This window comes from Apaloderma vittatum, unplaced genomic scaffold (genome assembly GCF_000703405.1).
Source record: "Apaloderma vittatum isolate BGI_N311 unplaced genomic scaffold, ASM70340v1 scaffold6935, whole genome shotgun sequence".
NCBI classification, from domain to species: Eukaryota; Metazoa; Chordata; class Aves; order Trogoniformes; family Trogonidae; genus Apaloderma; species Apaloderma vittatum.
In genome coordinates, this window is record NW_009715420.1 from 119,824 (window position 1) to 144,716 (window position 24,893).

Genomic DNA, 24,893 nt, shown 5'->3' on the forward strand with positions numbered 1-24,893 from the left:
AGCGGTGGCTGTTACAGGCACTGACGATACTGTGGGGCTGGGGCTTCCCCACCACAGTACCCCCACGTGACAACCAAAAGGGGTGACTTCGAGTCAAACTCAGCAAGGAGATCTTTTCGTGGGACTTTGGGAGTTCCCCCCATCAAATGTAAGTGGCAGGGCACATAAGAGTGAGCCTGTCCCCAGCTGTTGAAAGTATCTAAAAGCTGAAATAACGGAGGTGTAAATAATGGCATTCGTTGCTCTCCATCCTAATTCAGGGTTCATGCTTTGGACATTGCCAGGTTTATGTGATCTAGTGGTCTCCACGGAAAGACAGATAAACTTCAACGGCTGTCAGAAGACAAAAATTGACAAGGAGCATCACCTTTCCTGACTGTTTAAATCCTTTAAGGAAGTGTTGGAGCAATTAGAGAGGGAGTCTAATCTTTGCAGAGTGCATTAACACTCTCCGACCTCCCAGACAATAGATCAGCCCTCAGACACATAATGCTTCCCTAAGGCTTTTTAACCAGAGCATTTGATCTCATAGTCGCTCTGTACACTTTACTATAGGTATCAGTGTGTAAAACAATTTTCATTGGGCACTGAAGGACCACTATCTCCGCCAGCATTCATGCAACTTTTACAATAGAAAGCAGGAAAGCCATTGCAATGCATGCTGTTACAGAAGCACCACTTCCCAGAAAAAAAAAAATTCAAACAATCCAGAGTAGTTCTGCAAAATGTCTTCATTTTTATTAATCTCATATTTCCTTTCTGCCACCACTGTTTATTTCCCAGCTTCAGAATATAAATCTATGTTTTTAAAAAGCGTAAATTTGGTTTTTATTCATAGAAACAGTTATCTGATAATGATTTCAAAATACTTCATTTCTTAACCCCCGTGGAGGGACTTGAGGGAAAGGGAATTAGGAAGACAGGTCTAGTTTATTAAGGAAATTGAAATATATCATTGCAAATAATTTTCCCAGTTGTGTATATAGAAGTATCTGGGGAAGTTTTCTTAACTGCTAAGAACAAGTCATCATCTAATTCCTGACGGGTTAAAAAAAAGAAAGAAAAAGAAAAAAGCCAATATCACTATCCATTTTGCATTTCCCATGTAAAATGCTGAACGTTTTAAGAAATTCTGCTTAGTGCATTTTTGTAATGGAAATTTTGCATTGCCACGATGTTTTGACAGAGGCCACATCTGAACGGTTCTCATATGGACAATGCACGCTGGAGTTCTAAGACCAGCTGGCTGGATTCCCACCCACTGCTAAATAACGGGTGCTGCGTTGTCCCTGAGCAGTGGTGGGGTATTTCCCACCCATGCAATGTATTTGAGGTACAGTGCTGGGTAACAATACTTTGTATAAATCTATCAGTACTTGCTCCTAGCTGCAGGATTTTGTTCTACTTTTCTAGACCTACCAAAAGGTGCCTTTTGCGAAGCACACGCGTTACAAAATAGTTTCTGCTGCCGTTTAAATGGGTATCTCAAATTTGTCAAGCCAAGTGCATCACAAATGACAAAAAGGTCACATATACCTAGTATATTTAAAAAACAAACAAGCCTTCAAAGTCAAAGTGTAATGCAGTTATTTCTAATCTGAACAAACAATAGACTACATCTAATGAAAGTTGACAATTGCCTTTGATACAAAGCTGTGCAGCTCCTCTGTTCCATTAAAAGATGAAAGCTGAAGGAAAGTACAGAAGACAGCGACTTCTCCCAAAAAGCAAGTAGAAAGTTCTGAACCCGAGCTAGCAGAGCAAATAAAGGCTCTTTTAGTGAGACTTTTGCTCACATACGACACTCATCTTTCAGTAAACATGCTGATTTTACCTGCGTAAGGTTAAGGCTAAAATAATCAGCATATTGGACTAGTACAAAGCACTACATGTTTTACATATGCATAAACACTTCTCAAAATCACAGCACTGCTTTTAAAACAAACAAACAAAAAATAACTCAAACACCTCAGCTTGACTGCAGTGTGAATGTCACAATTAGGATTAATAGATTTAATTTTCATGAAGTGGTGAGGAAAGTGATCGAAACTGTTGATGCCATTGGTACCAGTGTAACCCTTTACTGTGGCAGTAGCCAAGTTATTAATAATTAAAAGTAAACATTTAAATAAAAATGAAAATAACCTGAGATTTCTGGGATTTTGCAGTTATCCCATTGCTCTAGCTTTATTTCCCAATGAATGCTAAAAAAAAAAAAAGTATGAGGAATATCCTGATTTAGAGTGTTTTTATTATTATTGCCATCCTTAAACAATCCAAAACTTTCTGGCTGCTTAAGATGAACCTCTAAGTTGAAAGAACATCTTAGTTGCTAGTGAAGAAAAGTAAAACTAAAAGCGAACAGATTTTTAAAAAATGTATTTGTTCTGTAGCTTCTCTACTAAACTAATTTTATTTCAGATCTTGCAAAGGATCTTATTTTTTTAAGAAGCAGAAAAAGCCCCACAAGTAGCAGAATGCCTGAAGAGAAACCCCTCAAGGTGCATCTGTCTCCAGCATAAAACCAAAATGTTGCATTACCTTCAAATAGGAAATTTCTTCCAGTTGTCAAGATTTCTGCAACTACTGTTAGATTAGCACTGAGAGAACGGGTGAATTATATTAAAAATAAAATAGTTCAAGCAAGAGAAAGAAAAACCTGCCAGAAAAATCTGACAAAAGACTGACTATGGCACAGCTGGCTCATTCCTGGGAGTCCATCGCCATCTACAGGCTTCTGCTCGTCGGGAAACCTGCTGCTCCTATTGCCACAGGATTTGCCCCAAAATGAGAATGGAGGCTTTTAACTGATGTTATAAAACATGGGCTTGCTGAAAGTGATTTAAACTGCCTACGGACACGTCTCTACTTATTCCCTTATTTTAGAAAAATAAAAACTGCCTACAGATTTCAAAGGAATGCACTAAAATTACGTGTGTTAAAAATAAACGATTTGTCTTTTTTAAAAATTACAAATAAAGAAGAAAAAAACCTCATAGAATACTGATAAGGTTGTCTCACAAATGACAAGGGAGATACTAGTCAACATCTACAATCTTTCTGTAAAACTAAAGTGCTTTAAAGTACTTTCTAAGAGGTGCCAGGTCAAAGTAATGTGAATAATGAGACAAAACCAAGCAGATCCTGACTGAAAGAAAATCAATACACCTGGGGTTCTGCGGGGAAAAAAAGCACAGACTAAGAAAGTAAAGGAGTTTTTACTTTTAATGCCATTTCATTTCCTAAAACATACCTTTTTCATAATAGATACCACGGGTTTCCTACTTCCCCCCTCTCCCCGCCGTCTGGGCTGAGCTGTATACCTTTTTCCGTACAGCTTGCATAGTGCAAATCCATGCCAGACTTTGGGAATTTTACACAAAACCTTCTCAAATTCTGCTATTTCCAATAGTGGTGGTGGGTGAGTATGTTCTCTCTCACGCTCCTGTTTCATGAGTCTCACACAGATGCAGCATTCATTAAACTTAGAATATTAATTTCATCTATCTTTATGCAATTTCTAATCTATGAATAAAATGAACTTTCAGAAAAGGCAACAGGCAAGTTGGCAAAATAAAGGTGACTGGATCCCAATGTAGAATATTGTCTCTTTAAGACCAGATAATCTAGGAAACGTTTACAAATAAATTCCTTTTGGTTTTCAATCTGCAAGTCAATTGATAAGAACTACAAATTACTGCTTTTTCGCAAATTCAGAAGATGCTCAAGACATTAAATTTGAGATTCTTATACACAATCTAAAAGTGTAAAAAGAAAGATACCAAAAGAGAAAAGCCAGCTTTCAGGCAGTGTTCACTTCAGCCTCTCTCACTTTTTTTTTTTTTAGCAAATTCCTACTATCAGGGTGTAAGGCTTGGAAGGTTACAGTAAGAATCATGAGCAAAATTCACCTTTGACATATGCAAGTCTTGCAGTTCCACTGAGAGTAAAGGAACTACTTCTGCCTTTGCAGATAGCAAATTTGATCTTTTCTAAAACAGTTAAATAATAGTCAAAGGCAAAAAAACCCCCATAATTAAACGCTAATCTATGATTAGTGTCACGGCTAGGAGAACACGGCATATTTGCTAACGAGTAGTTAGAAACAGGAGTTCAGCAATGTTAAATACACAAATAAAACCAGCAACAGGCAAGAGTATTATTTTACCCTGCCGGACAAAGTAAAATAAACAGAAGATATTTTTTTAAAAGGAAAAAAAAAAAGAAAACGTACAAAACGGCATAAGATCAACAATAATATCTTAAAAACTTCAGAACTTCAAAAGACACAAGACCTTATATATTGGGGGAGGGAAGGCGGCTTCATAAATCAAACAGCTAAAGTACAAAACAATATAGCAAACTCCAGCCAGACCACAAAGAGGGTTTGCTCTTCATAAACATCAGATCAGGCAGCTAAAATTATTACCAAAGCTCTCTTGTAACTGTCACCTGTGGTGGGTATAATTACAGGCTACTGCTGCAAGCACGCCCACGTCATATGGCAATAAAAGGACCTACAGCTTGCCAAGACCAGGCAGACAATGGAGAACATACACCACCTGACGAGAGCCCAAAAAGATCAGCCAGGGAGACTAATAAAAATGACAGCTTCGAAACAAACGACAAAGCTTCAACCACACACACACACACATACACACACAGAGGAGAAAAAGAAAAAAAAAAAGAAAAAAAGCAGCGATATCAAATTATCCGGAGAAGCAAGTGCCGAGCAGAGTTCTCCAGCAGGTCACAACTTGAGCACAAAGGCAGGAAAGAGCTGTTTGAGGATGCATTTGGTTCAGGGTATAGCTATAAAGAGCCCTTTTCCATTAGGTTGTTTGGGTTGTTTTTTTAAATTTATTTTATGAGATAAAATGTTTCCACATTTGGGCTTGGCTTTGTGGGCTGTAACTGGATAGCCAAACAGAGGAAAACTCTGTATTTCTAACCCAGACAGTCAGACACCTGGAGAGATAACGTGCATCTTAACACAAGCACCTTCTAGTGCTACAGCTATACACTATAACAAAGCTGAATTTCTTTGTCATTGCCTTAATTCTCTCCTGGATGCCTGCACACACATTCATACTGACCAGCTGTATAGAGGTTGATCATCTGGAAGGACTGGGTTTTCACCTGAATTCTTGGACTATAAACTTGAACACACACAACCGAGTTATTAAAAGGCTTTATCATCGACTGAAAACAGCACCACGCAACTAAAGAGTGAGAGGCAGTGATTTAGGTCTCTCTCATTACCGGAGCTGAGGGAATCATTCCTATGTGCTGAATGCAGTTTTTGAGTACATGTCACAGAAAGCGCTACTATCATATTAAAAATACAAGCACAGCACAGTTGTAATTTATGAGGAAGCTCCCCAACCCCAAAAGCAAAGGATCCTCTATACAGGGTAAATGCCTTGTTAAGAAGGCCCAGAGGAAATGAGTATTATTCCTCAGACACAAAACATAGTTTTGTTTTCATTTGTATTTTTGAACATTTCACTGCTAAAAAGAAAATCCCCAAACCTCCTGCGCTGGAAACATAAGACCATCTGTCCTTTTCAAAGTTAAAAGGGATATTTGTACTGGGCTCTGCTCAGCTACATCTTACCCTGACTCCAAAGCTTCAAACTTTGCTTTTTAAATCTTGTTTATTGTGTTGTCAAGCTTCTAAGTGGTTATTTCCCTATTAACTTTGTCCTTGTTTGTTCTTGCATTTTTGAAAGAGCTGGAAATAACATGTGTTTACTTTGCTGTGTGTCTCTCAGCATCATCAATATCACTGTTGCTATTCTAGGAATTTTAACTGCTGCAGCAAAGCAAAGCCTGGGATCTCACACTTAGATCGTATTCCTCTCAACCACAGAATAACTTCACCAGAAATGTAAAAATTGCTGGGAGAAGGGTAAAACCACCTCCTTTAATTGTCTAGAGAAGCCTGTTCTTCATCTGAGTCAGGTTAACGTGCTCCAAACGGCTTTGCACACACAAAGTGAATTTTCACAGGCTCTGCCATGAAGAGCGTGGAGGGAGCAGGATGTAAACGCTTCCTCTGTCGTTAGGAAAACGCTTTTACTGGGATATAATAGCTCAAAATAAAAACATACCTCTGATCCATTCTTTTCACCGAGGTTCGAGACAATAATTCTCAAGATATGCCTTTGCCAGGGAATTACAGAGGGGAAAGAGGGGAGGAAATGTTAGAGGCTCTGAAAAATTACTTACCAGGTCAAATTCCTGAAACCCTGCCTTTCACTACTCCTCCAGCACTAGATCTAGCCCTAGACACGGACAAATCCTTGTACCAGTTTTATTTTTCAGCTTCCTTACTCAAATAGGAACTGCATTCCCTCCTTTGCCGACTGCTTCTTTAAAACTATAGCAAAACACAAGCTGCAAATGGGCTGAGAAAAGCCCTCAGCAAAAGCTCTACAGTAAAGAGGAAGTAAAGACCATCTCTTTTGCATTAATACTTTTTTTTTCTTCTTTTTTTAAAGCTTTTTCTTTTTCCAAGTTCTCTATTCAGTGTTTGAAGAATACTCATTCTTTTCTCTTTAGGATTACATCTATTCATTTTATTTAGCTTTTAATGTGGAGACATTTTAATCTACCATTACTTTAATGCTGTTCCCGAATAGTTTGGGAACAATGATTTATATTTTGTCTTCAGCTATAAGGACAAGAAAAAAAAAAGGGGGGGGGGGAAAAAAGACTGTACCCTTCTCATCAGTTACACATGTAGTCATGGCAGGGTGGTTTGTGCTTTGTATCAGGGAACTGCTTGTTAAAATTAGCGGACAATTCATGGAGAAAATAAGAAAGATCTTAGGGAAGCTCATGTGAGAGCACATCTTCCTTCGCCAGCCTATACAGGAGGAAATTATGACAATCTACTAGTAAATCACAAGGAAAATTTCAGTTAAAATTAACCTCTAGCCTCTGCTTTGTTGGCCAGAAGTCCAAGAGATGCTGGGTGATTTGATCTCTATCCAAAGTCGTGTGGATTTCATAGCTGCTACTGGTCTCCCTTCTCCATAGATACCTCATATTCCCCATTAAACTTTCATCCCCAGAGTTTCCCTTCACTGGCCTATAACTCCCCTCTCATCAAGGAAAACACTAACACTCAAAACAAAACCCCAAAACAAAACAAAAACAACTGTGTTGCAAAACAATGCACAAGTTAAACTGGATGTTGTAGCCATATATTGTTGTCATGTCCAGGGTTGAATTAGGCTTCATACAAACAAGACTGGAACATTCCGTATTTTGCTTGGGAAAGCAGGAGTCACTTGTGCACATGCAGAAGAAAAGATTCATCCCAAGTAAATTCCAGAAGGCGTAGATTATGGGTTAACAAACATCCCTCCAGAGGGAAAAGATTTCCCTCTTACTGATATGCAATTAACAATTTTAGAGGACACTGTCAACAAGATAATGGCCTTCTGCCTGGAGGTCAACAGTATAAATATAGCCCAGCTCAACAGGGATTAAACCTTGATCGTGTCTAATATTAAAGATCGTTGGTTTCTCCTCTATGAGATGAGTTTAACTGGGCTCAGATCCAGCTCCCGTATCGCAAGCTTAAGCGGCAGCGTGTTGAATTGCACACTCAGTAGAGATGCCCAGAAGTTCATGGGCTGCAGAGCCTAACCTCATCTCTCTTCTGCATCCCGCCTTAGGACTGAAGAAAACTGGCACAGGAATGCACATACATGCAGCCTCCCCCAGCTTGCCCAGTGACTCCTCAGCCTTCCAGCCCCCACGGTCAAGAGGCCAGCACCAAAAAAGAGAGCGCCCTCCAGCTCTCTCTGGATTTAAAAAAGCCTTGGAGATCTTAACGACAAAGGGTGCCAAAAATCTCCCCTCTGCAGCAGTGAGTTCAAGGGCTTAAATTTTGTGTTTCCTGCTGCCCCTACAACCCCCAGCAGCTCCACTGGGCATCCACAACCCCGTGGGCTTCCCTACTCTTGCATCAGCCAGCTTTTGGGGAAACCCAAACCACTCAGAAATGATCCCACACTTGTCATTTTCCCATTTTCCCACCATTAAATAGCTGCAGTCAGTTGGACCAGAAACTCCACATTTCCAGCGCATTACACTGCATCACCACACATACCCTCCTTTCCTCCCACTACTAACCCATCATAAAATAATTATCAGCCACACTGCAATGCCGCTGCAAAATAAATAAATACTGCCCGTGCATGCTGCATTCCTTGCCTGGCTGGCTCAGGCTGCAAGCTAGGGCTGAGCCTGAAAAATAGCTCCCACCTGTACCCACCCTGGCAGCAGCTTTGATTAGCAAGAAGCCTAAACCTGATATAGTGGGACACGTTGCCAATAAAAATGAAGTATGCTGGCATGGGTGAGCGTGCAGGGACCCTGAAGCAAATCGGTGGAGAGCACTGCCAGTCACAACGGAGGTGCTATGGTGGCTGGTTTCCCATCGTTTGCCTGATCCTGTCAATGTCTCTTGCACCTATCATGCAAACTTAAAAAAAAATATATATGATAGTAAAAATTCCAGTCAATATATCCTTTTAATTTGCAGCAGATTATAGTGGTTTTTTTAATGCAATTACTGTAATTTCATTAAATGACATAATTACCATTAATGCAGAGAAAACTGTCAATAGAAGGTGTAATTATGTTGTATAAAATCAGGAGCACAATGTGCAATGATGCATAATTCCTCAGGAAAATCATTCCGTGACTAAAATTAACTTTTAAAATATTTTTAAAATACACATTGTATGCTAAGAATGATTCAGTTATTATGGACTTAACTTCCATGACCAGGGAAGAAGGGGGAGCAATGTGGGCAGGGAGTATTTGCACGCAGCAGAAAGGACCGGAAATTTGGTTGAAAAGCGCATCAGAAAGGTAAGAACACGAGCCTTTGTATGCACTAGTGGGAAAAACAAACAGCTTATAATTGCAAAGATATACAAGGTGATTCACACGGAGGCATCCCCCTGGGCACACACAGCTCTGGCTTTTCAGACACCAGTAATGCAGCGTGGATGTCTCAGTGGAGGAAGGTGTGACGAGAGGAAGAAGAGATGAGGAGCAGGTTAAAACCACAACACCCTGCAAACTGGGAGCACATTGTCCAGGGTAGGATATGAAGAATGTCAGACGCACAAGAACTACCGTGCAGGCATGTCCTAGGGTGTGACTCTGGGTGCCTGAGAGAATTTTTCAATCAAAACACAACATACTGAGCTGAACACAGAGATTGCTATATTAAAATTAAACAGAGTAGAACCTTTGAAGCTCTGTTCAGCCTTAACAATTGACAACATGCCCAAAATCCTGAACTGATAGAGGAGAACACATGGACAAAGCCTTTCGAGATCATTCCCGGTATACAAACACTATTAACTCCACAGGCAACATTTTCCATGTGTGAGAACATTCCTGATTTTCCCAGACATGCGCAAATGTGTGTGTCCATTTTTCACATGAGATCAATGATGAAATTGTACACTACAAAGAATCCAGAAAATCTATATGTGACTCTGTCCTCTGACTTGGGGTGTTTTTTTTCTAGTATTTCTGTAAATATGCACCAGAACATTTGCGCACATGGCAAACATCACCAAAAGTGAAACTTTGCTTTTCATTACCTCCCTTTCAACCCTCTTTCCAAAACCTCAAAACCTGAAAAATTTCTCATTTTACCTGTGTCTGAACAGGCATCGGTGTCCTCTGTGCCTACACAATTAACTCAGATTGAGAATCATCAGATTAAACATCGCAAAATGCTGGTGAAAAAAATTATTTCATTTTTACATCATAAGAAAAAAATTAATCTACCCGCATGTTCTTGGATTGTGTTCTCTCCCCATGACAAAATAATAAAAAAATTTATATTGGGATGATATATCTTATAAATGAGACAACATGGTGATAGTATTTTTGTCATTCACTTGTGTCCTGCCCGTGCTGTCCTTTGTTTCACAGAATCATAGAATGATTTGGGTTGGAAGGGACCTTAAAGATCATCTAGTTTCAATCCCCCTGCCATGTCAGGGACATCTCCCACTAGCTCAGGTTGCTCAAGGCTCCATCCAGGGATGGAGCATCCACAACCTCCCTGGGCAACCTGTGCCAGTGCTCATCACCCTCAGGGTAAAGAACTCCTTCCTTAGATCTAGTCTAAACCCACGTTCTTCCAGCTTCCACCCATTACCCCTCATCCTATCACTACATACCCTTGTAAAAAGCCCCTTCTCAGCCTTCTTGTAGGCCCCTTTCAGGTACTCCAGGTTTCCTCCCTCTTCATCTGCCCCTCTTTTTCTCTTGTGCACCCAGAAATAGCGGCTCATGCCCTTGTCCCCCACACTAGCTGTCAGGACCAATGGGAAGGGCGATGTGCAGTGATGAAGGCTACAACAGGACCGTGTGAAATACCACATCCTCACCTATTGCCATGCTCTAATGATATTTTTTTCTCTCTGGCAGTAATTTTTGTCTGATCGCTTAAGAAAACGAGGTTCACAATTCTACTATCTGCTTGTCTTCCTCCTTCTCCTTCCCTTTATTCTCTTCCATGCAGAAAGGCACATGGGCTACCTCTGAAGGGAAACCAAGCCCAGTACAACAGGGAAGGGTGGGTCCTAGAGACCTGGGCTCACAGTAATGATATATGAAATATTGGGCAAACAGCTATTGCTAGAGGCCCAAGAGACAATGTCTATAGAGGGAAGGAAAAGAAAAAAAGACAAAAAAAAATAAAGGCTTTATTTTTTGAGGCCCTTGCTGGCACTGAAGCTATCAGCCATGGTTTCATGAACCCAACTAAAAAATGGGTGAGAAACTTTGCGCATCTTCCTGGCCTCTGGTGCTGTGTCAGCCATAAGAGGATCGTCAATAAGGACAAACACGGTGCAGGTGAAGTTGATAGAAAGGCAGGTACTGGAGATATACAGGTGATATTTACTTGGGAATGATGATTTTAAAAACACAATACTTGAAACAGCTTTTATTTGGCTTATTAAGAGTAGATTTTTTGTACAGTTTGGGGCAGAGAAGGATGCTGCACCTACCACACTGTGTGTATTTCATTTTTTTTTCTACTATGAACATACACACTGGAAATAGAAAGTCATACAGAATTAGCACTTCATTTTAAGTGTCAGAGCTGAATATTTTCATGCGGAAAAAAATCAGACTTAAACGTTGGTCTGTAGAATTAACATGTGGTAATAAATCTTGGAATCATGTATTTTTATTCCTTTCCCACTGCTGACTTTTTCTCAGGAAACCAGGGTATTACAGTACCCAGCAGAGATGTTAATAATTTGTAACTTGTAACCTTCTACCTTTATGCTCGTCCTCCTCCTCATCAGGAATCTATTCCTTTTCCTGCAGACCCACTTTCCTACCTTCTTATTTTTCTGCTTCACCACTTGCAAACTTAGTTCCTAAGCTTCAAGCAACAGGAAGAAAGAAAATACAACAAAAAGACTCTCTCATCCTACATACTTCTCACATGCCACTACTCATCCCTCTAATCTGCAGAGTGAAAGACAGCTCCTCTGTCTTTGCTCTGGAACTTCTTTCAATCAGGGATGGTTCACTTCACTCAGCTGTAGGAAATACACTGAAGTGTGTTCCTTGGAGGAACCTTTGAGCAACTTATAATTCACAGACAGTAAAAGAGGGAGAAAATCTTGGAGATGTGGCTGTTACACTGCTTAATAAACACTCAACTCAAAAACTTCCTTTCTGCATGCTGGACCACCACAAAATGGTTTTGCAACCTTTAATGGCATGCCAAACATTTCAAGCATGACAAAAATGTCACACTGCAGAATAAAAAGCAGGCAAATGGGGTGTTTACTACCAAGAGGAAAAAGAGAACTGAGAAGTGGGGACAGGCAGGTGGAGAATTTGGCTTTTTGCTTGCAAAGCAGGACTCCCTGACCAGCCTTTTCCCTTTCCCCCTGCTTTTCTTTCTTTTTTTCCCCCGAAAAATACTATTACCTTCAAGAGCACAGATTTGAAACAGACAAAGTCAGCAGAGCTGCTTACACGCTGTAGGGGCAGAGGCACAGCAGGCATCGATAGCCTGCAGCAAAGTGCCCCCTCATTGCAATGGAAGATATAAGGAACAAGAGTCATGAGCTCACTGCATCACCCCAAGCAAAGGCATCTCCCTCTTGGTCACCACCCTCCCTCTTCTCCTACCACCTAGTAGCCATGTTTTAAAATTAAAAAAAAAGAAAAGAAACAGCAAAAAAACCACAATCTAGAGTGATCACATGATCACAGCCTTTACAGGGTTGTGTCACCCATCATGGACATGGGCGTCCTCAATGCAGACTGATGAGCATCTCTGCGTCCAGTGAAGAAAGACTATTCATGAGCATCTAATCTCCATGCGCGTCAGGCGCAGTGTGGCCCAAGCTGCCTTGAAACCCATAGCCCTGCACCTACAAAATACCACTAACAGCAAATGATAAAGGGCTTTACGCCAACGGAGAGGAAGGCACGGTAACACTCGAGATCTTGTACCGCTCCGCCTCATGCAATGAAAGAAGAAGTCCACTTACCACAAATGCTGTCATGCTCTTCACCGTGGACTCCCAGAGAAAGCAGCTCCGAAGGAATTGTATTGTATTCCATATTGCCATGGTGATTTTTTTCACGCGATCAACATTTCTTGATAAGATCTGATAAATATTGAGTGGGAGGAGGGGAGGAGAAGAAGAGTTTAATCAAACACTCTAACATCCTACTATTGCTTCAGAAACAAGGATAATTTAAGCTATGAATGCATGCCAGGGCACATTTACAAATAAAACCTCTATTTCAGAGACACACTCTAGCTCCTGTCTGCTTTCTGATTACACCCAAACCTTCCAGAATTTCCCCATTGCTTATAAAAAAAAAGAAAAAAAAGCACATATTAATGCCAAAACTAAATAAAACAGTAACACAAACCTACCTCCATTTCTCAAAATATAGCAATATCTCAGGAAAACATAATCAAAACACTGAGCCTCTTTCCTACATGTTTGGGATTAGGCCATAGAAATAAAGAGGGAATTTTCGCTTTCCTACAGGGCACTTGCATTTAAAAAAAGGGGTAACGGTCATTCTTCTAAAATCCTATGGGCTTTTAAAATAACTAATTTCAACATGGTTTCTTCCTTGCCAAAGAAGGGAATAAGGCCCTTGCTGAGCTTTAGATGCTGCAGACTGTGCAACATCCACAGCTATCATTTCCTGAAGAGAAAAGCAGACTTGCTGACGCAAACTGGAGCAGAAAGTAATTTCGTGTTAACACAAACCAACCTTTTAATATATGCAGAAATACATAGAATTTACACGTGTTCAGCATTTTATGCCTAAATAGGTTTTGTTCTTGCAACTGTACTACAGCAATTCAAACTTTTCCAAAATAGATGTGAGACACATAGCTCAGACATAATTTTTACCTTTTTAGAAAATTTGCGGTTCTCCTCAGTAAAGCGCTTTTCTCGGGGCTTGAATGTTCTAATACTTGCCTTTACCTGAAAAAGAAAATATTAAATATTAAGATATGGATTGTTACTTCAGCTTCATTAATTAGGAATCTCAGGATCTTTCACTCTTTTTAGCCTCTACACATCTTAGGACGAACTGCTAGGAAAAATGTTGATGAGTTAAATTGGGCAAAGCTGGACTCACATCAGCAAGAGCAGAGCTGCGGTGAAGCTCACGATCACCTTAATAAATAGGATTTAACTTGGTAAAAGGCTGTAGGGCATAAACAGTTGAGACTGACTCAGCCACCTAAAAGACTAAGAGCACCGTGTGCATGCCTCATTAATTTTCCTGTCAGCACCCTGGGAAGAGAACATCGTAGGTCAGGCTTTTGGGGGAGGAAGTAGGTGTTAAAAGTAATGTGTAATAATCTAAAAATTAAGCCCTTTTTTTTTTTGGCTGTTGCCAGTGAAGTCCTGGCATACAGCAAGCGGCACCTTCTTCCTAAGGTGTTTCCAAACACTTGTCAGTCCAAAACTGCCCCTGCATTGTCTCATCCGTCTGGAGGGGACATTGCAGAGCTCTGATTTCCCAACACTTCTGCACCCACGGCATGAGACAGCCCTCCATCACCACATGCAACCAGGCTGAGACTTTCCCTGCTTGGAGGATCACCCCTCCAACCCCGTCCTTGCAGATTCACATGTTTCTTACATCAGCGATAGAGGAAAATATTTGAACTTACAGGATTAAATAGGACATCCAGCTCCAAGTAAATTACTCCTTTTGAAGCACGTTCCAAGTCTTTATTCTTCAGCGTGTAACAACTTTGTTTACCAGTTTCTAATCTATAGTTTGGGGAGGGAGAAAAGGCATCAATATTTTCCTGGCTGTAATTCACAATATAATTTAAAGACACTGCAAACAAATAAATAAATATATCTCAAGCACAAAAAAACAAACCGTCTCTAAACCCTGCTAATATACTTGGAGCCTGAAACACAAAACGACCGTTGGATTAGAGACCTATAAAATTGCAGATTAAATCTCTTATGGTCCAACTTTAATTTACAGACCTTGTACTTTATAGTAGAGCAGTGCACGCAATAACCAGTCTGAAAATTCCACCCTGGAAGCCAGTGAGTTGATGGGAAGTAATCAGCCTCCGTTATTACAGGTTTAAAATGGGATTTTTCTTCCAAAGTTCCGGAAAAGAGCCACAAACAATACCTCACCTACCTATTGCACACTGCAGCACACTAACTCCCTACTTAATGCTTAGTTTATTGCAAGGTTGTCAAATTATTACCCAGGAAACCAACACAATCCAAAGAAATTAATCAGCTTAAGTGGATCGAATGCTAATGTAACAAATGTTCAAAATTAACTAATTTGTGTAAAGGACTTCTCCCCCCACCCCATGCCTGGATTTCAATACCATTTCTACGCTCTAATCCACCGGTTGGCCCTATCTCATTAAACATCTATTAAAAAAAAAAAAAATCAGCAAAAAAAACCTCCCTCACCATTTTGTAAACTATTTGGCTCAAATCAAAAGCATTCTCTCTCTTCAAAAAGTGATGGCAGAAATGTATTTATTATACACAGTAGGATATGTATTGATTAAACATTTGGCTTTTTAGGAAGCAAACCAGTTAATTCCAAACAGCAGTAACATGAAAAACTGCAGCTTACCAAAAAGCTACATTCAGGGACTGTAATGATCAAAGATTGAAGATAACGGAGGAAATTTGAGGGCATGAAATTGCAACCATATTTAAAATGGATATTGCTGCTCTGGCATTTAAAAGAGGCACTCACATAAACCATGGTAAAAATGGGTAAGGGGAGGGGGAAAAAAAAAAAAGGAAAAAGAGAAAAAGCATAATGGGAATCAAGTGATTTCACGAAACAAGGGAAAGGTCACTTTTCTTTCCAATGTTGTTCCACCTTTTCTGTACCAAACAGCTTAAAGGGCAGATGGGTTTCACGGATAACGGTTGAAAGGGCATCCTTGGCAGTGTCCAACCAGGAACTCCAGCTTTTAACAATGTCCTCATCCAAAGCTTTGATTAACAGGATGCCAGGAGACGTGCAGGCATATGTGGAATTTATTTAATAAAAATAAATAACAACAATAAGAGGCACGGCAGTAAACCAATTGCAAAGCACCTCTGCTTTTACTGAAATAGTAGGGTAAAGCTGGAGGCCAAGGATGTTGTAGCTTCCAAGAAAGGGGCCACCAAAAACTTCTTTTGCTGACCAGCAGCCTCAAATAACCTGCAGCCCCAAAAAAAGAGGAGCTGTTGAAGTCGTGAGCCCCTCTTCTGGGGCCAAGTAGACTGGCAGCAGAAGATCCTTAGGCCAATTGCCACATGCATTATTGTCAGCCCATCATAAAGGATTCTGCTTTTATTGCTCTACATTTTCACTGCATGCTGCTCTTGGGCCAGAGTTTGGATTCTGTTCAACATCTCCCCCAATCTCAAGAGACAGGTAGTCATATTAATTTTATTTTGGACTATTTCCTTCTTCTTTGTGGGTACTCTTCTCCCGTCTCTGCTGTTCCCAAAGACTGCTTAAAAGCTCTCTCCAGTTGTGGAAAAGGTGAGCAGCCAGGGCTGGCGTCCTAGGATCCACCTCAATGTCAGAAAGATCACATTTCTTCTATCATTCAAACAAATTTTGCTATACCCCTGATCATCTCATATAGTTTTCACTCAATGAGTATATCTGATAGTTGTATCTAAAATAGGTTATTTCCCATGAATGTTTCCATCTACTTTTGGGAAAAGGGAAGGAAAAAAATATTCAAATTAAATCTGAAAATATCTGCAGCAGAGATCTTTAAAGAAAAATAATCAATGTTATTCCTTTATTGATAATGATTTATATCCTCACTGAATTACTAATAGCTACATTCTATGAATGCTTCCTAATAGCATACAACATACTGGGGCTTAACCACCAACCAAGACTACCCATAACCGTGTGGTAAATAGGAGGACAGTTGTCTCTACCCCACTGACGTGAAGATTTTCATCCCATGGGAAGTGCTAAAAGCTGGGAAATTTCCCTGTTCCAAGTCAACACAGAAAGACAAAATATAAGTATAAATATTTTCACAGAACAATTCATACATTCTGTATCACAGTCCCTGCTCCACACAGGACCATGCAAAGAAAATTGTCCATTGGAATAAAAGCTAAAATTCTTTATACATTAACTATTTGGACCTACAGAGACACTTCAGGCAGAGGCAACTTCTGGCAGTGCTTTAGCTGAAGGAAATGTTCAGGTATGTGAGACCACCATACAGTCAAGGTCTAAAGTGCACCAGGTTCCTTTCAAATGAATGAATATATTTGCTAAACTCTTCCCACAGATGTCCCCAGTAAAACAAATGTGACTAAACACAGTATTGATGTAGCCAGCCAATGCTAAATCTATTAAGCAACAACCTTCTGACCGCTTGGGAATTTTAATGAAATAGCGGAAGCTGAGATTGATATGACACAAAACACGGAGAAGACAGGACCCTTACGCAGCAAAGGATGTTTTTTCATTGCTCTTGTCTCAAAGAAATATGGTTTAGTGGCTTTTTTTTTTACATTGATTTTAAGAAAACTTCACTCTGTATCCAGCTTTGATGCAGATTCAATGTCATATATCGATGACCTGACAGAAGAACGCTGGGTTAAACCTCTCTACATCAACACCCGTGACGTGTGGAAAGGGTAATGGCTACTCTCCAAGGGTAATTCATCTAAAGCATTTGGGACCTCTGATATTCCTGCTTGAGCTCATTGCCGATGCACAATGTCATACTATTTGCCCTGAATAACATAAAGCTGTCTTGTAATAGACACACACCTACCCTTATCAAAGGACATATTTACCCACGAAAAGATGAAAGAAAGCCACATATCTGATCCACCTGGACATCAACAAATAAGGGTGGTGGTTTTTTTTTTTTGCCTTTCTCCCCAGTCTTGCAATATACCTTGATTCAATTTTGTACAAGATGCCCATTCATTCATCCCAAAATTCTTTGCCCCAAACATTTCACTTTTAACAACCTTCTGTGGGATCTAAAGTAATTTGGAAATCTGAGTTCTTGGCAGAGAGTTGATATCCAAAGACCAAATAGGTATGGAGGTAATGGTCTAAAAGAAAACAAGCGGCCACACAAGAGCTTCCAGGCAATCTGAGGGGGTGAAAACTGGGAGCACAAAAATTCTAGGTGGTACTCAAGAAAAACATTCCTCTTGCTACCATTTCAGTGAGTAGTGCATGGTAAGGGCAAGAATCTAATTTCAGAAACAAGGTGTCTTTTTTTTCTGGAAGAGATGTGGGGTTTTGTTTCCTCATCGCAAAATTTCTGGTTCATTGTAGGGATAAAAGTCAGAAGAGACTATTCACTTCACAGCTGCCACTATGGCATAAATGCAGCATTTTCATTTTTCTCAAAATCTGAAGCTTTCTCATGGAAAAGGCTGTGCACTTATGGTCAAGTGCTAAGCAATTGCAATCGTCAGGTGTCTGGCTCTCTGAAATCCAGGCCATGTTTTAGATAATTAAGCTTGTGAAAGACATGCTACTTGTTTTCAGTGTACAGTTGGCTACCGACCTTGCTTGGTACTTGAAAATGTTTCATAGATCTCCTCCTGTCTGCTGAAAAAAGGGTGCAGCTGAAATCTACTCTGAGCTGGTAATTCAGCAGATAAAACCCATTCCATTCTGCAATACAACTTCACTCAAAGGTCTTTCTACACGAAGATATTTGATATACTCTGCTTTCAAATTCATTGAAGCACACTATATGCTCCCACGTCTCTATTAACTCGCAGCCTTCTAGGAGATAGGAGTCTCTTGAACCAAAACAAAAAAGACAGACCCTCACAAAGAGAAACACAGTTGATTTTACTAAGATCTAGGGCACAAAGGCACACAGAGATGGAAAGGACTTCTTTGATCATCAGTTCAAGCCCCCCAAAACCTAAAAAACTTCTATACCTATCAAACATCTTTCTTGAAGCAATGAAGTTTTTGTCCTACTTCTACATTCTTCAGGATCTTCTTCACTTTCTAGCACAAAAGCCTGCTCTGTTCAGTGGTGTAAATGGTCTTCCCTTTCATTTCTCAAGGCTCTGAGAAAGCAATCTCCTGCTCAGCCCGAAGGTTAGGCAAGCCAGACTCTATAGGTCACCTCTGGAAAGAGAATGATCTATTTTGCTGAATGTCCTGGTAGCACTAATCTGCATCTTTTCCACTTGAAATTCTGCTTCTGTGAACGTGGCTGACCAGTCCTGTGTTTGAGATCAGGACTCTCAAGCATGCTTTAGAGGAGGACATGAGTTTGATGTAAAGAAGGACAGGAGGAAAAGAAAAGTACAATAGGTTGATTAACATGGAAAAGCTAAAATTGTAAGCAAATAACTACTCCCTCTGTCTCCCATCTACCTACAAAAAGAGAAACTTCCAATTTTAGTGTAATGCTATCAAAATCAACATCTCTACAATGCAGTATCAACAGAGCTGTATGAGAAACAAAGCAAATTTGTATTCACCCAATATTGCTTCATCGTGCCTATCAAAAGAGCACAAAAATTTTCAGTTCTATTCATCATCTGACACTCTGAAATTCTTCTCATAATGCCCTATATTTTGTTTCTTATCTGGTGCCTAGATCACAGTCAGGGATGAACGTAAAGCATAAGAAATTTCACCGTCTCTGAATTTCTCGTGCAGTGATGTTATTCATGTGTTAATGTGATGATGAAGGTGTACGCATGTTTGCAAAAACCCAGTGTGAGACTCCTGAACACATCTAAACCAAAATTTGTTGTCAAATTAAACATTTCATATCCCTCCAACATATACTTCATTCACCGCAATTTTTCATTTAGAAAAGGATCTAGTCATCCATGAACAATTCCTGAAGTAAACTTACTTCATGTGCTGACAGCTCACAAGTCAAACTTGTACATTTTTAACAGGAAAAAATTTCAAAAGAATTTTATGCTAGGCAAATACTAGGCCTGATTACTTAGAAAAATTAAACTATGTGATTTGCAAGACTTCCCTGAGTCTTTAACTATTGTTCTCTTTCAGCATATTTATCTAAATGGTTCAAAGGATGCATTCAAATTTACAATCAAAATGACAACATACATTGACATTCTGATTTCAAGAAAAAAAGCTTAGAAAATTGCCGTTCTCTGTCTGAGCAGACTAAGTTAATAGGTGCAAAATGCTTTTTAATCAGAAGCAGAGACGAATATATTTACACTAGATTTGACTGAAATAGGAGGCAGAGAAGTTTGGATGGGAAAGAAGAAGATCACTTGGCAAGGGAAAGCATAAACAATTTTTATTTTTTTTTTTTGCCTCAAACCTTGGACAAAAAAACCCCTACACTGAATAGTTTGGACGTTACCACACACATGCACTCCCCTCCTCTGCCTTGTTACATGCTTCCTAAGGGATACTTGACAAATGCCTATAAAATCAACAGAAAATCCAAATCTAACATCTTCTCACTGTGAGCCCACACAGCCTGCTGCCGATCATGCAGGCCATTTGGCAAGCACCGGATCTGCAGGAGAGCAGCTGCTCCAGCCACTCTCTTCCAGTAACATCAGAGATACGAGGACTTGGGGAAAAATTAACAAAGTGATCAAAAATGGAATAAAAGATGTTAAGAGGTTTTTTCCTCCCTGTAAACATCAAATCACCCTCCACATCCAACTGACTCTAATATTGCTCAAAAACTGGAGGTACTGACAGCTCGAGCCACTAAAATAGACAAACAATCTAAAATATCCCCAGCTTCAAAAACAACTTGTAGTCCGAGCCACAGAGGGCTGCAAAACATGCGACAGGGCGCGAGGCACCAACGGCTCCGTATTTACCCCTCAGTTTCTATAGCTTAGGCTCCTTATACCCCCAAATTACAGGGGCTCCTCTGTTCTGGAGTCCAGTATAGCTCAGAAAGAGCACGCAGTGGATGAAAAAAACCACTTGTGTGAAGAGATTCAGAAGCCACACTGTTTTTAATTCAGATATACAAAAAGTACACTTATCTAGAAGAAGTAATAACAAAACTGGAGCACATTGGCCTATTTCTTTACCGCTATAAAGCATTCCTTAGGCTGGGATCATATCCCTCTAAAGCCAGTTCAAGCCTTTTCTGGGCAGTTCATTATGTATTTGGAAACACCAAATATTTGCAGTTTTCCCTCTCTGATCTTGACTGGTGCGTTACCTAAACTATGCTGCCTGTGGGGCTTACACGGCCTGGCTTTGATCAAATGGGACTTCTGCTTTCCCTCTAGAAGCCTCCCATTTCTCCAGGCTCAGCCTGGACAGAGTCCCACATACACTTTATTGCAATCCTGCCTTTCCTGCAGCAGCCCACCTCTCAAACTCTTGCCTTAACCATGACAGATGCGCGCTAGCCTCTCTGCAGAGGTGAATGTGCTTTCACAAGGGTGTCTCAAAGCAATACTGCAATTTTGTAGTCTCTAATTTCAACCAGGATTCACCGTCTGCATGTGAGAGAGTGCTATTAGCCACCGCATCACACCGTGCATTACCAAAAGAGTCTCACCCCTGCATGTATCACTTGAACCGTATTATATCTTGCAAGCAGGAACATTTGTACAGGGCTCATCACAGTGCTCGCTGCATAAATACCCATCACACCCTCAACCCTGCAGAGGGCACCTCCTGCGAAACATCAGGGCCTCAAAACTGAAGGAAATCCCCCTGCTTACAATTAAATGTGCTTGCACAACTTGACAGATGTGAGTCCCATGATGTTTCAAACCATGTCAACTAACTGGTTGGAAAGTTCTTCCCAAACCTTACTGCAAAAGTTATCGGAATCCTCTGCGATACTGCACATACAAAAGGAGCTGTTCTCATCCTCTTGTTCTTTATTATTACCAGCCTTGCTGCAAAATTAAACTGGTCTTGCCAAACACAGAGCTGTTTTCTCCCCATTTCTCTATTAATGTCTTTTAATGACCCTTTAATATCCCCCTCTCTTTAGCTTGGCCTTTTTTGGCCATTTCTGAAAAAGCTTCAACTCTCCTTAATCTCCAGAGCAACAACTTTCCTCTGAGCTCGCTCTGTTTCCAGTTTTGATTTTATACTCCCGTGGTAGCGCTCGCTCTTCGCATATTTGTTTACAGAACAAAAGCCAACAGTCTTTAAAAGCACTACAAAGTAGAAAACACCCCTTTTAGGTAATTTTATTCAGTTCTGCCAATAACAACAGCTATCTCTAGTCAATCCTACTGTGATGTGCAATTACTTTCTCGGAGTAAAAAGAAGTGAGACAGAACAAAGACAAGCTTAAAATGTTACCTTCAGAAGATGATGTGGAAACATACAGAACAACTCAATTATGTTTTCAGATCTATGTGGCATGTAGTACCGACGAAGTGCAGACATTCCTGCAATTTGCTTTCCAATGAACCAAATTCGTACTAAAATGGGTTGGCAACACTCGTTACACTAAGGAGAGCTATAAACACTGCCAACTAAGGCACATATAGATCACAAAACCTGTTTATCTCTAAATCTGTGTTGCTTTGTGCTACGGGGAAAAGAAAACTTACTTCAATCCCAGCAAAACCATCAGTGTTTGAATGGTATATGCAGCAAAGGTAACTTACAGACAGCAAAGGGATGGCAACTTTTCCAAGAAAATCTGGGGGTTTATCTCCATCTTCGTCAAACACTGTCACTTCCAGGACATCATGAATATCTTTAATCGGACTGGAACAAAAAAAGAAATATTCAATACACACACACACCGTCTCCTCCACAAAGATCTGAGAATACTGTTTAACTAATTAAGTTTGAATTACCTTGGAGTATAAAACTAGCATTTAATTAAATTCCCCCCAAAATGAATCAAATGGTGGGTATTCCCCAAGCTTCCCCATCATGTTTCAGTCCCATAACTAGGTGAAGAAAATGACTACAGATGGTGACATTTTTTGTGCGGGGCTGATGCTAACAGCGTCAAACTCAGCTCTCCAATGGAAAAAGCTGGTGACTATAAGAGATCAAGGGCTGAACTCAAAACCAGGCTTCAGGGCATTAAAGAAATAGTCCAGGAAACAAAACTTATGTAACTTCATTCCACTTGAAAAATTATCTCCCTTTTAAGGTACTAACAAAACCAATTACTTAAAAAAAAACCCAAACCCCACCACCTAGCATTCCAAATTAAAGGTCAAATGTACAATATTTTTGTTCCATCCAGTGCAAATGCTCTCCTGATGTGGCAGCAGGCACTCAATCATAAGTATTTATCTGAACATTAATAAATTAGAGTCTTATTTGAGAAAAGTTATACCTGTGTGCCTGAAAAACATGAGTAAGTGGAGACAACTTTTGAGTTGCATTCATTATCTACTCTTTAGCTCTTGCCCATGGAAAAAAAGGAAGAGAGAGGTACATGTTACAGTGTGTGTTTAATTAAGTGCAGCTGTTCCACCCAAAAGAAGGTTGTTTCAGAGCAGTCCTGCTCCCAGAACCTCTGCCTGCAACACAGTGGAGTTGCTCCTCACAGAACAGAGTCTGAACCCAAAAGCCACCTGGTTGTCTCTCCAGCTGGCAAGCTGTAGCATGTTCTGTGATGTGACCCAGCAGTAGCCAAACTGCCATGAAATGCACTGTTTGCAAGACATTAGGTCTTCAAATTACATTGAAAACTGCCACTTCTGCAACCATACTTCCATATTTCTCTCCAAATAATTTTAATTTTCCACATGATATCGCTACCAGTGGTATCAAGCTTTAAAACCCCACAAAGACACACCGACAAGCGTGCTGCAGAAAATCTGAATATGGGGCCAGTTAGCTCAGTGGTTTGAGCGCAGTGCTGGCAACAAGGACCAACACCGAGGTCACGGGTTCGATTCCCGCTCGGTCCCCATGTGTTGCCTGGTCTAGTAGAGAGGTGGCGTCCCTGCCCAAAACAGGGAGGTTGGACTAGATGATCTCTAAGGTCCCTTCCAGCCTAGGCCATTCTATGATTCTATGATGGGAAGAGCTCTCTGCTGGTATTGAACACTCCAGCTGAAAAGGATTCATCCACTCCAAACAATCCACTCTGCTCCAAAATAAATCTAAAACATCAGTAGCTTTTAAAAATGGCTACAAATTTAAGTGTGAGAGCCTGACTGGCTCTGCAGGTTGGGTGGATTAGTCATGCAACATCAATAACAAAGTTAGAGATAGTCCATAGCTGATGCTTCTGAGATCTACAGGAAGTATAGGCACAAACTTTCTTTTTAATTAAAATAATTTTAGATTCTTATTAGAATTATTTTGTTGTCTGAACATCCAACAAGACTCATCTGCTGGCACAATCTCAGAATAAATAGTGATGAGCGGAAGCTCCTTGAGAACAGACAAAATAAAAGACAGGACTCTTAAGAGGCGTGTTTGGGTGCACCTGAATTTAACAGAAATACAGCGAGGTACTATCAAATAGATCAATTACTTTTTATTGTGTTCACATTCAACCCAGTATTTACGAATCTTGCTCCAACTCTTCTTCCAGCGGGCAGATGCAAATGTCACACATGCTCCACTGCCAGCCCTCGCAGTTACCCTCCTTGCCACAGCCTACTACGGTCTTGGAGACATTTATCTCAATTATTCACAAAAATCCTTGTCAGCATAAAGCAAGATTAAAAAATTGTGCTGCCTGAAAGCAATATCTAGATTATCACTTTTGTTATTAATAAGTCACCAAAAAAAAAAAACAACCAAATGCTTTGTTTTTCGTAAAAATTCAAGCTTCTAATGTGGGGTAAGCTACATCTGACTACTTTAAATTAAGAAGACACACCAGGAATAATGTTAGCTCTAATTTTCTGCTTACTTACAAATTAAACAATGATTCTACCATGGTTCAATGAAACACTTTATTTAAAGTTATGGAAAATGTAGGCGTGAACATCTCATTTCTACTTTCTGTTATATTATCTCCTGGATCCAGCTATGACTCCATTATGTCTAGTCATGATTCTTCCTATAAATATCACAGTAATTCTTCTTTTAATGACTTCTATTAATAAACTCCATGCAAGAACTAGTAAAAGTCAAAAGGCTTTAATTGAGTTACATTTGATACTTCTCCACCATCCTCTCCGACTATGAAAAAATGACATATCTTTAAGTTGACCTTTGTATTTTCTCAAAGTCGATAGCTTTTATAGCAAAGCTGCTAACCGCTTGGTGTTGCAGCATGTTTTCAGAAGCAATCCACTTACAATGTGAAAACTTTGTTCCACTCTGGATTGAGGTTCTTGTAAACAGTATGTGTTTGAAGACTGTCATTTCCCAGCTCTAATACACAGAAAGGATCACTTTTACCTAGG

General features: G+C 40.1%; 1 protein-coding gene across 1 annotated transcript in view; it reads right to left on the reverse strand.

Moving 5' to 3' along the window:
• Positions 1 to 24,893, reverse strand: part of MCTP2 (multiple C2 domains, transmembrane 2) — a 108,777-nt gene that overhangs the window by 31,848 nt on the left and 52,036 nt on the right. Inside the window, exons 13-17 of the mRNA XM_009869135.1 lie at positions 24,786 to 24,888; positions 22,166 to 22,272; positions 14,231 to 14,328; positions 13,458 to 13,532; positions 12,570 to 12,689 (exon numbers count right to left, since the gene is read on the reverse strand). Of these exons, the coding sequence (XP_009867437.1) occupies positions 12,570 to 12,689; positions 13,458 to 13,532; positions 14,231 to 14,328; positions 22,166 to 22,272; positions 24,786 to 24,888 (503 nt within the window). The remainder of the gene's footprint in view (positions 1 to 12,569; positions 12,690 to 13,457; positions 13,533 to 14,230; positions 14,329 to 22,165; positions 22,273 to 24,785; positions 24,889 to 24,893) is intronic.